The sequence below is a fragment of the Anolis sagrei genome, chromosome 2 (genome assembly GCF_037176765.1).
Source record: "Anolis sagrei isolate rAnoSag1 chromosome 2, rAnoSag1.mat, whole genome shotgun sequence".
In the NCBI taxonomy this organism is placed as follows: domain Eukaryota; kingdom Metazoa; phylum Chordata; class Lepidosauria; order Squamata; family Dactyloidae; genus Anolis; species Anolis sagrei.
The window spans coordinates 117,009,031-117,023,214 of NC_090022.1; the positions used below are offsets into that span (position 1 = coordinate 117,009,031).

General features: G+C 39.7%; 1 protein-coding gene across 1 annotated transcript; it reads left to right on the forward strand.

Annotated features, from left to right (window-relative positions):
• Positions 1-3,390: 3,390 nt before the first annotated feature.
• MRPL58 (mitochondrial ribosomal protein L58) lies at positions 3,391-12,791 on the forward strand. The gene is made up of 6 exons (XM_060764714.2): positions 3,391-3,606; positions 7,473-7,509; positions 8,915-8,974; positions 9,458-9,540; positions 10,540-10,709; positions 12,525-12,791. The coding sequence occupies exons 1-6, from the start codon at positions 3,427-3,429 to the stop codon at positions 12,607-12,609; spliced, it is 615 nt and encodes a 204-aa protein (XP_060620697.2). The 5' UTR covers positions 3,391-3,426; the 3' UTR covers positions 12,610-12,791.
• The last annotated feature ends 1,393 nt before the right edge of the window (positions 12,792-14,184 follow it).

The following is a 14,184-nucleotide window of genomic DNA, read 5'->3' on the forward strand; positions in this document are numbered from 1 at the left end:
TTTTTCTGTAACAGGCTCTAAATTACTTATGCAAGCAACAATATATTGACACAGCGTGATAAAGGAACAGCTGCACCAGATTGTCAGTCAGTAGAGCAAAATGCTGAGAGCATCATATCTTTGTCCAAAAATAACACTGGCTTTATTTTATACATAATTTATTGAATTTGCCTTTATACACACCAATGACCTCTTCTTGCTTCTGTAGCGTATTTGCATATTAAGGCTCTCTAGTATATTGCCAATGCATTTAAACCTCAAGACGAAAATTAAATCTTGTCATCAGTTGAAATAAGGAAAACATGAACAAATTCATTTGCTCAAGAAAATAATTCATTTGGATATACCAAATTACTAAGGAACACATTGATGGAAAGGGAGAGTAGAGGTGAGTAGTAAATTGAGTGATTACTTTGTAGAAATATTTTTCAATACAAACTGCAATGTGACTTTTTTTCATGGTTGCTCAAGTTTTCACTTACCATGGCCCCTTCCTTATGCATGAACAATTTACAATAATCTGAGGCCACCTTCTCTCTGAATACAATTGCATGATAGACATGTTTGCATGCCAAAACAGTTTGACTTGCCTTCCATTTTATGAGTCTTAGATATCTATCACATTTTCCAGAAGCTATAGGCTTTCGCTGTATTTGATCACACCCCTTCTCTTGTGGAAGAAAAAAAGGAGGTATGTAAACCCACTGCTGATAGATTTACCTGTGTGTGAGAAAGAGAGAGATGAACCTATAAGATTCTGTATGATGGGGCAAAAGTTGCACCTAAGACATGAGAAGTTCAGATAACAGCCATGCTCGGTTGAACTGTGAAGATTAGTAAGGTAAAAAAAGCTAAAAGTGGATCCAAGTTGAAGTGCAGCTGAAAAACCAAAGATACTCACTTGAAGCCGCTGTGTGCTGAGGACAGCTAATGGTCCATTTGCAATGGGTCTTGTATTTTGGCTAAGGGCAAACAAAACCCAATTAAATTCTTTAAATGGGAGTACTTCCAGGAACAGAAAGACATTGGCTTGTTGCCACTAGCCCTCTTAATGAAAATGATCATCTAGTGCACGTGTCAAATTCCAGGCCTGCAGTCCAAATTCGGCCCAGCATATCATTTTATGTGGCCCTCCAGATGCTGGACTATAGCTCCTGTATTTCTCATTCAACGTCATGACTAGAGGTGATGGGAGTTGTGACACAAGAATATCTGGAAGGCTACAGTTTGTTCTGTTTGGGCAGGATAGTGGGGTTTGAATTTAGATACAGAGTTTATGGATATGATGTCTGACTTTAAAATGTCATTTCCCCAACCCCAGAGCCACAAGTGCTCTTGGGCTGCAGTTCTCATTATCCCCAGACTTTATGGTGGATAATCAAAAGTGATGAGCGCTGTCATTCAAGAACATCTGGGGACCCAAATTAGGTAAAAACAAAAGAGCACCAACCACTATGTAAAGAAATTATAGTTGGCCCTCTGTATCCATGGATTCTGTGTCCAGGAATTCAACGGCCCTCTGAAAGCAACCATAAGGCTGATTTGGCCTCTATTGAAAATGAATTTGACAAGCCTGACCTAGCAGGATCTTCTCAAGCTGCAACCAGGTGTTTAAAAACAAAACAAAAAATCAGTCAACGTTATCACTGCTGTAAGATCTCCTTTTCTGTAAATGTGGTTAAAAGTAAACTTGGACTACTGAAGTGTTTCATTAGCAGATCTTCCGAAAATGGAATTTATATTAAAATTAATACACAGATAAACCAGAATCATACAGGTACAATACAACCACAATTGCTGTGCAAGTACTTACAACCATCACAGTATCCTAGGAAATGTTGATTATCATTTTCCCCCTCCCCCAAACTGCTAGAGCTTGAGTATTGACAGAAACCTTCACTTGTTTGTGAAGTCTAGAAGAAACTATGGGAAATTCAATGAATACTATATGCACATCTAGCAATTCAATTGCTAGTGTTTTAAAGTATCCTAGCCACTAATTCCCTTTGCTCTAATTGCAATGATATACAGCATAAATAAACCTCATATTGATACTAGTAACAAGGAATGTACAATCGGGTGCATCTACACTGTTGAATGAATGCAGTTTGACATCCATTTTAATGGTCATGGCTCAATTATATTGAATTACTGGAGCTATAGTTTTTTTTAAGGTCTTTAGCCTTTTTGCCAAAGAATGCTGATGCTCCATCAAACTGCAACTCCCAAGATCCCATAGCATTCAGCCATAGAAGTCAAAGTAGTGTCAAACTGCATTAATTCTACAGTATAGATGCACTCAAAAACTTATTCTTATTAAACCTTTCCACCTTATCTAAAAATTAGAATTAATTTTAATGTTTATACTAAACTCGATGTTACACTTTTAAAACATTTTAAAGATACAGTACACTTTCATATACATCTCTCAAATGCAAGTATAATAGCTTTGTGTTGAAAATGATCAGTTCTTTCCTTTGCAGTTTCTCTATTAAGAGAGCTTACTCTCCTGTAGGTTTTTAGCAATGAAACTAATCTCTTTATTGGCTGAAACTGCCCAACAGTCAACTTCCACCTGTTGATGTAATTTACAAACCAAATCCGATGTCTGAAAAAAAATATCCAATAGACTTTGGAAGGTCCTCTTATTCTTAATTGGGATTTTAAAAAATAACCCAGGCAGGCATCTTGGGTTTTATTTTAGTCCAAAGATATTTATAGAGCCTGGTGGAAATGCTTCTTTAAATATTGCACCAAATCACTTGAAAACAGCTGAAATACCTAAAAGCAAACACAAATATGTCTGAGTTTTTTCTGGTATGGTTCTTTTGAACAGAACTGTAGGCCCCATCTACAATGCGGTATAATGCAGTTTGAAACTTCATTATATGGCCAGTGTGTAGACCAATGCAATTAAACTGCATTATGAGAGTCTACTCCAGGCATGGGCAAACTTGGGCCCTCCCAGTGTTTTGGACTTCGACTCCCACCATTCCTAACAGCCTCAGGCCCCTTTCTTTTCCGCTTAAGCGGCTGAAGGGGAAAAGAAAAGGGCCTGAGGCTGTTAGGAATGGTGGGAGTCGAAGTCCAAAACACTGGGAGGGCCCAAGTTTGCCCATGCCTGGTCTACACTGATGGCAGTGTGCAATGGCAGTGTAGATGGGGCTGAGGGCTTCTTCTGTTTAAAGGAAACCTGTGGAAAATATGACGGAAGGCACACGATGTCACACACCAGTATAGAGAGCCCAACCACCTCCCGTGTTATTGCTGTGTGTCTTCAAGTAATTCCCGACATATGCCAACGCGAAGGCGGAACGGGGTTTATGGCACTGAGAGTGTGGGGGGACACATTTTATCTGGAACACCAGGGACACGGGGCTAGTGTGCAGCCGGACTCTTTTTACGGAGGGACCAAGGTAATTCAAGATGGCGGTACGCGCGCTGCGTTGCTTCTGGCGGACGCCGGTGAGCCGGATAACCTCCCCCGAAGCCCTAGCCTCTTGGACGCGCCGAGCAGCAACCTCCGGCTCTTCTTCTGAGTTCCGGAGCGAATACAGCTTGGATAAACTTTATCCGCGGCAAACAAAGGGAACCGAAGAGACTAAGGTTAGAATTCGGAAGGGGAAATAGAACATAGAGATAGGAAAATGAAGAGAGGCTTATGCCTTGAACGAGGGTGTGCCTGCAAGTTACCTATTAGCTTTTGGTCACTCCGTGGACTCCATTGGGTTTTCTTAGGCAAGGAGTACCCAGAAGCGGTTTTGGTTGGTCCTTCTTCCAGACAGGCCTAATGTCCCAGGATTTGATCCCAGGTTTCCTGCTTTAAACTGGATTGTATGGGTCCACACATCCAGATAATCGGGAATAAACAGAAAACCTGGGATCAGATCCTGATATATTGGGCCTGTCAGGAAGAGCCCGGAAATACACCTTACAGCACCTGTATTGGATTGTTGAAGGCTTTCATGGCCGGAATCACTGGGTTGTAGGTTTTTTCGGGCTATATGGCCATGTTCTAAAGGCATTCTCTCCTGATGTTTCGCCTGCATCTATGGCAAGCATCCTCAGAGGTAGGTCTGATGAAACTAGGAAAATTAGGTTTATATATCAGCTAATCACCTCTCAACAAAAGATTCCCTCAGGCACTAACAAGCCACACCAAAATACTGCCAGGCCATCAAATGCTAATCAAGGTGGTCAGTTGAAACATTCACACCTAGCTCCAACGGACAAGAGTCCTTTGTCCCACCCTGGTCATTCCACAGATATATAAACCCAATTTTCCTAGATCCAAGAGACCTTACTACCTCTGAGGATGCTTGCCATAGACGCAGGGGAAACGTCAGGAGGGAATGCCTCTAGAACATGGCCATATAGCCCGAAAAAACCTACAACAACCCAGCACCTGTATTCATTGGCAGTCTGCCATCCAGTCTGCCAACCAGGAGTGATCTGCTTTAACTTTCAATGTCAAACAGGATTGGGTGTATTTGGGTTATAGGATCCCCCCCCCCCCCCCCCATTTAAGAAAGCTGTTATAAAATTTATGTTGACACATGATTACTTCCCAGGTATATGGAACTGGAAAACACCTACTCAGTCTAAAAAAAATGAAATTTAGCAGGAAAAAGAGGAGCCCGTGCTGTTTTTCTAGCTCTCAAATAAAAGTTGTATCCTCTGATTTTTTTTTAAAAAAGGATCTCCCTGATTTTTCCCTAAAGGATGCCATTCACCCATGTGTCTGAATAGTTCCATGCAGATCAAGCTATTTTTTCTTTTAAATATAATTTTGATAATAATAAATTTTATTTATATTCTGCTCTATCTCCCCAAGGGGTCTCAAAGCGGATTAAAAACGGCTCGGAAATTCCAACTGGTCCAACGGGCAGCAGCCAGGATGCTAACGGGGGCCCCTTACAGAGAGAGGTCAACCCTCCTGTTCAAGGAGCTCCACTGGCTGCCGTTTATCTTCCGAGCCCAATTTAAGGTGCAGGTGCTTACCTACAAAGCCCTGAACGATTTGGGACCATCCTACCTACGAGATCGCATCACAGTCTACGAACCCACACGCTCGCTCCGGTCATCAGGAGAGGCCCTGCTCGTGATCCCACCCGCCTCACAGGCGCGTTTGGTGGGGACGCGGGACAGGGCTTTCTCCGTGGTGGCCCCCCGCCTCTGGAATGCCCTCCCGAAAGATCTCAGACAGGCCCCCACCTTGGCGGTCTTTAGAAAAAACCTGAAAACCTGGCTATTCCAACGTGCCTTCTCAGATTAGGATTCCCCACTACCAAAGCCCAGAAGCACTTTAGTAGAGCCAAGATCACTCTCAACGCACACCGCACTTATACTTTAATCTTATATCCCTCCGACACTTTTTTCAGCACTTTTAACCCTGTGCCCCACCTCAGCCGGCTCAGTTTTTAATAATGTCCTGTTGTACTGTTATTGCTATTGTTTTTCTGCTTTAACTGTTTTATTTTGCTATGTATTGTATTGTTGTATTGTGTTGTGCTGGGCTTCGGCCTGTTGTAAGCTGCATCGAATCCCTTGGGAGATGCTAGCGGGGTACAAATAAAGTTTAATAATAATAATAATAATTACAGGTACATATATGGCAAAAATTCAATGGCGTTATACAATTGACAAAGACAGGCAGTACATAAACAAGGCAAGGCTTCCCCCTTTTCATCTCCAGCATCTGGAGGCTTTGCTCGACCCAGCCATGGGGAGGTGCAGTTGTTTCATTTTCCATGCCGTGGAGCCTGTCATCCATGGATGTCTTTCCTGGTCAGAATTTTGCCAGCATGTTTTTTTAGGGCCTCTTTTACCTCCCTACCAAAGCGGTTCCTGTTTATCTACTTACATCGTTGTTTTCGAACTGCTAGAGCAGAAGCTGGGCTGGTGGTGGGAGCTCACCCTGACCCGGGCTTGAACTGCCGACCTTCTGGTCGGCAGGATCTTCTATAGCAGACAGTTTAACCTACTGTGCTAGCCCACAAAACACAAAATAGCCTGCTAGAGTGAGCAGGCTATTTTGTGTTTTTCACAAATCCATGCCAGCTTCTCATGGTTGTTCATGCAAATCCATGCCTGAAATCATATTACGGCATTTGCAGCCCCTGCTCTTAATTTGTTGACCATATGATGCCCCCAGGTTTCCTTCAGTCGTGGGTTTGTTCACTACCCCATCAGCCTGATTCTGAGTCCATTTTACTAGGATCTAAACAATGGAAAACTCAGGGTTATTATTTTGTTCTTTCAATCAATTTGCAATAGGGGGCATAATAACTGTGGTGCTTTGAAGGATTATTTTAAAACACTTTTAACAATATTCCAGGTAAACTGCATCGCAGGGCTATGATAATTTATTGTCTTCCCAGCCCATATCACGATATCCTTCTCATCTTGTAATGTGAATAATGGACTGTATTACCATCACTATTTACACCAGCGAGACTATTTTAAAACGGGTTGAGGGGAAGAAAAGCATACTCTTCTATACAGAATTTGGACTCAGGTTGTAGGAGATAGCATTCAAAGTGTATGTGATGCAGTCAGATTGTAACTATAGTAACTGTGCTTTTGATAGGTAATTTTCACTTCTGCCCCAGGATTGTTAAAAATGCCATCTCATTGGGAACATGGACAATAAGATGGACAGCTATACATTTCTGTATCTCTGTGAATAGTAGGAGCCAGAAAAATGATTAGGAATGGAAGGGTGCAATTGTTAATAGAGCAATGTCAGAATGTGTAACAGTTACCTTTTATTATAATATCTAACTCCCCAACCCAGTGTGTTGTTGCTTGGAAATTCTAGCAGTTAGAGACAAAAAGTAACTTTTCCAAGCTATCATTATCTAAGGGCCCTTTTACACAGCCCTATATGCCAGAATATCAAGGCAGAAAATCCCACAATACTTGCTTTGAACTGGGTTATCTGAGTCCACACTCAGATAATGTAGGATTTTCTGCCTTGATTAGGGCTGTGTGGAAGGGCCCTATGTCAGAAGTGAAGCTTTACAGCAAGGCATACTCTTGTATACAAGTATGAAACTGTATAAGGTTTAAAGAGAGAGTGCCTTGTAAGATGACTCATCACAATTTTGTATGTTGTATTTATGAAATACCTCATTTTAACATGATGAACTAACTAAGCTTGACAACCTCAACAAATGTATTGTTCTTTTCCCCTTGAAGGTTTTCTAAATCTGGCGGCATCTGTTTGGTACCACAAGCAAAAGCCACCTAGAAAGTAATCTCATTGTGACTTCAGTGCACTCAAGATTTGGCAGTGTGGATGGTGTCTGGGAAGTCAAAACTAATGTAAATGAAATAAACTTGAGTACCTTCAAATCTAGTTGCTTTATAGATTTCTACTGCTGTGATCATTTCTGTAATTTGTGTTGATAGGTTTATTTAATACTAAGATCTTGCAAATGTAGTCAGTTCTGTGTGTCCTTTTCTTACAGGATGAAGCAAACCACACACTTCCTAACATTCCTGTGGGTGAGTCCAAAACATATCTCTAATGTGATTGTCTAGGTATTTGATCCATCATGTTTGCCTATAAATGTGCATTTCTTTATAGACTCAGTTGGAACAAAGTACTGATTTTCATTTATTTGTGATTAAATAGGCATGATGCACACTATGAATCACAAAACAATGGCTTAATAGAAGATTGAATTACAGGGATGAAAAGTCCTAAAAAACACACTAGTGAATAGTCAAACTAACAAAAAGCAAACAAAATATGGCTTGTAATGCATCTGCTGGCAGCAGAAATATATTTACATATGGTAGGCCATTACAGTAAGACACAGTGATCTACTTTGCACAGTTTCTCATGTCTCTGACCTCAATCAGTTTATCCACTTTTCTTTTTGGCTTCTCTCACATAACTGAACTACAGCTGAACAAGCTGCATGAACGTCAGGGTCTAAAATGGGGAAAAAATGTTTTTAAAATAAAGATTACAAACAACTTGCATTTTTGCTATTATAAGGCACATAGGAGACCTCCTCCCTGACCTAACACAACCAACAATTTTCACACCTTCTTACAAATAGAGAGAACAGGCAATAGACTAATTCCATGTAAGTATATTGATCTACAGAAATAGAGGTATTTTACACTTCAAGTTTCTATTAATTTTAACTAGTGCTTATTTACCTCAAAATTAGGATAGTCTAACCTCAAACCAAACTCTCCAGGGTTGCCAGTTTTCAAATTAACTCGTTGCTCTTTTCTCTGAGTATACATTCTGCAATTGTTACTTGATTTCTCTTGTAAGAGCAGAACACAATTCATCCAATTAATCTTAATATATAATTAGAATATTCCTGGAAATTTATTTATTTATTGTATCAGGAGCAAACCAAACAGTTGTATTGCATTTTAAAAAAACATACAAAGTTTGAAAACTTGGCATTCTATTAAATGTCCTTTGACCGTAGCTGGCCACTTGGAGTGCCTCTGGTGTTGCTATAAGAAGGTCCTCCATTGTGTATGTGCAGGGCTCAGGTTGCATTATAATAGGTGGTCTGTGGTTTGCTCTTCTCCACACTCACATGTTGTGGACTCCACTTTGTAACCCCACCACCATGAGAACCACCTTCAAGTCATCTGTTGACCTATGGTGAGCCCACATATTTCATAAGTTTTCCTCAAGCAAGGATAGAGGTGCTGTTGTGAGTTTTCCTTCTTCTGAAATATAGCCACCAGCGCCTAGTATTAGGTGCTCGTCTCCCTCATACTTCTGTTTTTACTTTTCCAAGCTTGGCCTTCAACAAATTTATGTTCATCCTTTTTTTCCCTCTCTGATGTACATACAAAAACATGGAGATAAGTTTTTCAGTAATTCCATTTCCTCTTCTATTAATATTGCTTATTCTCTTGTTTGAATATCTAGATCGTTTATCTATATCCTATTGCCGAAGTAGTGGTCCAGGAGGTCAAAATGTTAATAAAGGTATGAACTTTACTAAAGTAGATGTGGGGAAAGAGTAATGGAATTTCAAATCTAGGCACCTTTATTTGTGTAAATGAAATTAAATTTATTTCTGAGTAACTGTGCTTCATCTAGAGCAATGAGTCCCCAGGCGTTTTGGCTGACAACTCCCAGAAACCCCAGCCAGTTTACCAGCTGTTACGATTTCTGGGAGTTGAAGCCAAAACATCTGGGGACCCATAGGTTGAGAACCACTGATCTAGAGCCACTGAGACAAAGTAACTGAAATTAGTGACTTAGTAATTATTGCTGATTCCAGTGGGTGTACCTGAGTTGGGAATAACGATTGGGTTTTGATCATAGCTCCTTATAATCAGGTCCTTAGCAAGTTGCAGTAGCAATATCAGTGAATTAAAATTCCAGAGCTATAGCTTGAATGAGAACTGCAGCTCTCCTAGTAGGAGTAATGTGTTGTTGTTGTTTTATTGTTTGTCTCACATATAGTGAACACTAAGGCAGAGGTACGATTCCATTTGGCATCAGCAGACTGGATTACAGAAGATGTGCGGCAAAAAATGGCAGTGATGGTAATTCTCTCTGTGTTTGTCTATTTTTCCTTAGTATTTCACCAAGTAGGGGAACAAGGAAATTCCTCTCTCCCAAGGCTCCACGTGGTCTATGGAGCAGAAAATAAATGGATGCATAAGAAAATGCACTCACAGTTGTAATGAGTTCAACACTCTGATTAGAAACCCATAGGACATTGTATGGTTTGTTCACATGCTTCTCTGGTCCTATGCTGATTATGCACAGACTGGTAGATAACCTGCCAGTATAGCTGATTGTCTTTCTAATCATGGCTAAATGCAAGCCTGAGGTTTCTTGGTCTTTACCTTCATCCATTTCCTTGTAAATTGTCAATCAAATCCCTGCAGTGAGAAAAGAAAGTAAAAATGCTTAGCTTGTGGCAAAAATATTTTACTTATCTCTGTATTTCAATATGCAATGGGGACTATCATCTTTATTCTGTTTTTCATTGTGCTCTGTGATTGCTCCATTGGCAAACTTTTGATTTTTGAATTGTTGCTGGGCTACAACTCCCATTAGCCCTTTCCTCAGGGTGAGAAAAGTTATAACACAGTGATTTATTGAGAGCCACTGGCTTCGGGAGTTCTGCACATGCCTTCTTCTCTAAAAACATATGGAGCTGTGCAGATTTTCTTAATTTCCAGATGTCTTGTAAAAAACTATTCTACTTCATTATGAAATTTGAATTCTCACCATAGCACAAAAGAGTGCCGTATCTGGTTGTTATATAATAGAAACCCTGAGAGTGTAAATATAAAACATCTACGATTATCACCTGATATTGAATCTCAGATCTTCACATAATTGTTCTTTCTTCCTTGAGCCCATTGAACCCTTTTATTCCAAAGCAGCTTGACTCAAACACAGTTTATACACATGCCTCTAATCCACCATCTTCATTTTATTCTGATATAGATAAAAATAATCTTGCATCATTAAAAATGTGAAATACAAACTTTTAAACAGAAATTTTGTAATAACAATGTTTTCTTTCCCAGCAAAAGAATAAAATCACTAAGTTTGGGGAACTCATAGTCTCTTCTGAAGTGAGTCGCTACCAGATGAGGAATTTGGCAAACTGCTTGCAAAAGATCAGGGACATGATTGTGGAAGCCACAGCAACACCTGAAGTTCCATCCGACGAGACTTCAGAGATGATAATAGCAAGGTATACGAGTTGATGACTCATGTAATATTTCTAATTAGCATTACCCAGGGTCACCAGCTCCTTGTTTTCAGTTGTCCAGCATGCATCATCAAATCACTTACACAAGCAACTGATCTGAATTTAGGACATCATAACAACATTGTTTGCAAAAGATTTCTCATTTTCTTTTTAGTTTTCTTTAATTTGGTTTAGAGAATCAGTTTGTGGATTTAGGGCAGCATACAGAGGATCAGTATGAACAATCCAAAATTATTAGCTGACTGACTAAAACCAGGGATTCTTCTGGAAGTCTACCACCAGAAATACTATATTCCAAGCTGTCTGTATATGTCACTGCCTTTTAATTTCAACTCTCTTCTTGAGCACAGCTATCCCTGAATGGCCTTTGGTTTTTATCTCTGTTAGATAATAATGGACAAATCCCCAGTTTCTGTATATTTCTTTGACACATTCTTTAGAACAGATAATCTCCGTGGAGACCTTAATGGAAACTCTTCAGATTTAAAATATAAAGGGTTTTTTTGTAATGTAGTGTCACCTTGAGAGCTAGTATGATGTACTGGTTTGAGCATTGCAGCATGACTCTGGAGATCAGAATTTGAATCTCCATTGGCCATGGAAACCCACTGGTTGATCTTGGATAAGTCACACTCTTTCAGCCCCCGAGGAAGGCAAGATCAAACTCCCTCTGGATAAATCTTGCCAAGTAAATCCTTTTATAATTTCCATTGGGGGTCACCATAAGTCAGAATGAATTGACGGCAAGAAGTGTCATTTTGGGAGGTGGATTGATCAGAATTCCTATAGACATGCGAGGAAAATTCATTACATTCAGTTCTGTACAAAATAACTTTCTGTTTGTATTGGAACACCCCCAGTATTTTCTGTGGCCCAATAATTCCCCCCTCATATCGCATACCTTATTTCAAGAAAAAAGAAAAGCACCTCCAGTATAGATTCCCCTTCTCTCCCCACTTCTGGTGAAGGCCAGTATGTTAGGACAATACAATCCAGCACTAAAATGATGGGGATCCCTATATCCCTTTGCATCCAAGCAACATCTAGGAAATGTCTTCTGAACCAGGGATGTGATTTATTATTATTATTACAGTAGTCTCACTTATATACATAAACAGGCCGCCAGAACGTTGGATAAACGAAAATCTCAGATAATACGGAGGGATTAAGGAAGAGCCTATTAAACCTGAGCAAAGCCAGGGTTTGTCTCCCACCTTCAGTGCTCGCCCTCCTTCCTTCCTTCCTCTCCCTCTTCCATAAAGCACACATTTCCACTGCTAGCGAGAGAGAGAGATTGGAGCCGGGACTTCAGAGAGGGCGGCAAGGTGGCAAAGCAGCCAGGGTGGCGGGCAGCCTTGGCAGGGCTCCCCCTTTACCCACACGGAGGCCGCTTCCTTGAAGCCTCAGCTGGGCTGAATGCAAGGCCCAAGGGAGGAGAGAGACAGTAAGGAGGGAAGCAGAGTCAGGAACAGGAGCCAGAAAAGGAAGAGATGAAGGAAGGAAGGGGAGCCTTGTTGCAATTCTCTGAGGAAGAACCTTGTTTTTATTCTTCCAAGCCAGAAGCAGCCAAGGCACGATTAGCGAGACACTACTGTATTTAGAAAAGTTATTGTTTTTTAAACATATAACATCTGCATAAAACATAATGGGATGGCTTCCTGAGGAAGCTGTTTGGGGCTTTTTGGAATAGGATGCATTGCTGTTTTGTTGTAATTGTAATGTTCTGTTTGGTTGGGGCACCTGCTATAAAACTCTAGATACTGAAGTGTGTTACTCTCTATTTCTGTTTGGTTTCAGAGTGGAGAAAATGAACCGTGAACGTCTTCGTCAGAAAAAAAATCATTCTTCTCTAAAGCAAAGCAGGCGTGTGGATTTGGATTGAACACACTAGGAAAAGCGTGTTGGGATAGATTCCCGGGACTCATCTCTTTCTTCGGAGTGCAAAAAAAGAATCATTTTTATGAGTTCTCTATATAGTAAAACCTGATCCAGATCAGCTGTTTGTTGTTTTTTTTATTTAATAAATGGGTATTTCTATAAAACACAATATCACTAGTGAAATAATGAAGCTGCTATCCTATGCCTACTTCCAAATTTAATCAGCACAACAAACATTGACCACAATTATTAATTTTCATATCATGCTTTCTCACAAGCATGGGTGTTGTTCATTTTTAGACCGTCATTTTCCACAGTGCATAATTTTCCTTTACCAAGTGTGCTTTCCTTGTTCTCTTCTAATCTCTTTTAATTTATATCCAGATTATTTTTGTGTTCAAAATGGAATTTGGTACAAGGTTTAGGATATGAATTCAGAAGATTTCAAACTCCTATTGTTGAAGAAACACTGTAGAATTATATAGCCGTGTCTCATGAAAATTCCAAAAATTAAAGGGACTTTTCCCGTTGTGGTCTATACAGCACTCTTTCCTGTCCTGTTGCTGTTTGGGGGGACTTTCGTTTATCTCCCCACAAATGGAAAAGTAGACTATTGCTTTGGACTATCTTCACACAACTAGCTTATCCAGAAATCTCTGGGTGTTCATGTTGGACTTTCTGAACCACAAACCTGTGCCACTTTTCTTCCATATGTCCTTAATGACAGTTGACCACTTGGCTACATGTATTGAAAAAAAAGATAATCAATATATAATTTTTCCCAATACAGGTATATTTATTGAGAAGGTACAAGTATTCTGTAATCATGGCTTTTAGCCATGTTGACAATTAAATGCTCATAACATATTTCATATCTAAACAGATATATTTTTTTTATAGCAAGGATGGACCTTACATAGGTTTTTTTTGGTCATTTTCTATTAAACAATAACACATTTTTTAAAAAACATCTAAATATTTTAATGAAACAGTTTTAGAATCAATCCCAAATTGCCACCAGATGGCGTTTTGGATTAAACATAAACATTTGTTTCTGTCTTTTGTTTTTTGTAACAAGAGGATCGCTCCTTTGTGGATTTTGGATTTTGTTGTATAAGACTTGGTTAATTGAATCTAGATTTTAGTCACACATACATTCATTCCTTGTGATTCAAATCGATAAGACATGAGTAAATATAACATACCGTACCTGCATTTCAACTTTTTTTTTTGTAGCACCTTGAATATCTAAATTTCTGTATGTTGTTAGGGAAAACTACCCTTGAATATAGCAAAGCATCCAAAAATGAAACAGGATACAAAAAAGTTTGAGCATCAGCTAACAGCAAGCAAAGAGTGAAGTGTCGTGTGATGTGGCTGTAAAGAATTTAGAGCTTAGGCAGGCAAAGATGCAGAGTCCAATCTTAAACATCACAAAAGGTTTATTTGCAATAATAAATAATAACTGCATAATTTCTTAATGGGTCTGAGCTACTCTTAACACCCATCTCTTAGGTTCAAACAGAGGAAAAAAGAACACCAACCATTACATCTCTCTTGACACACAAGCAGAGAGAGA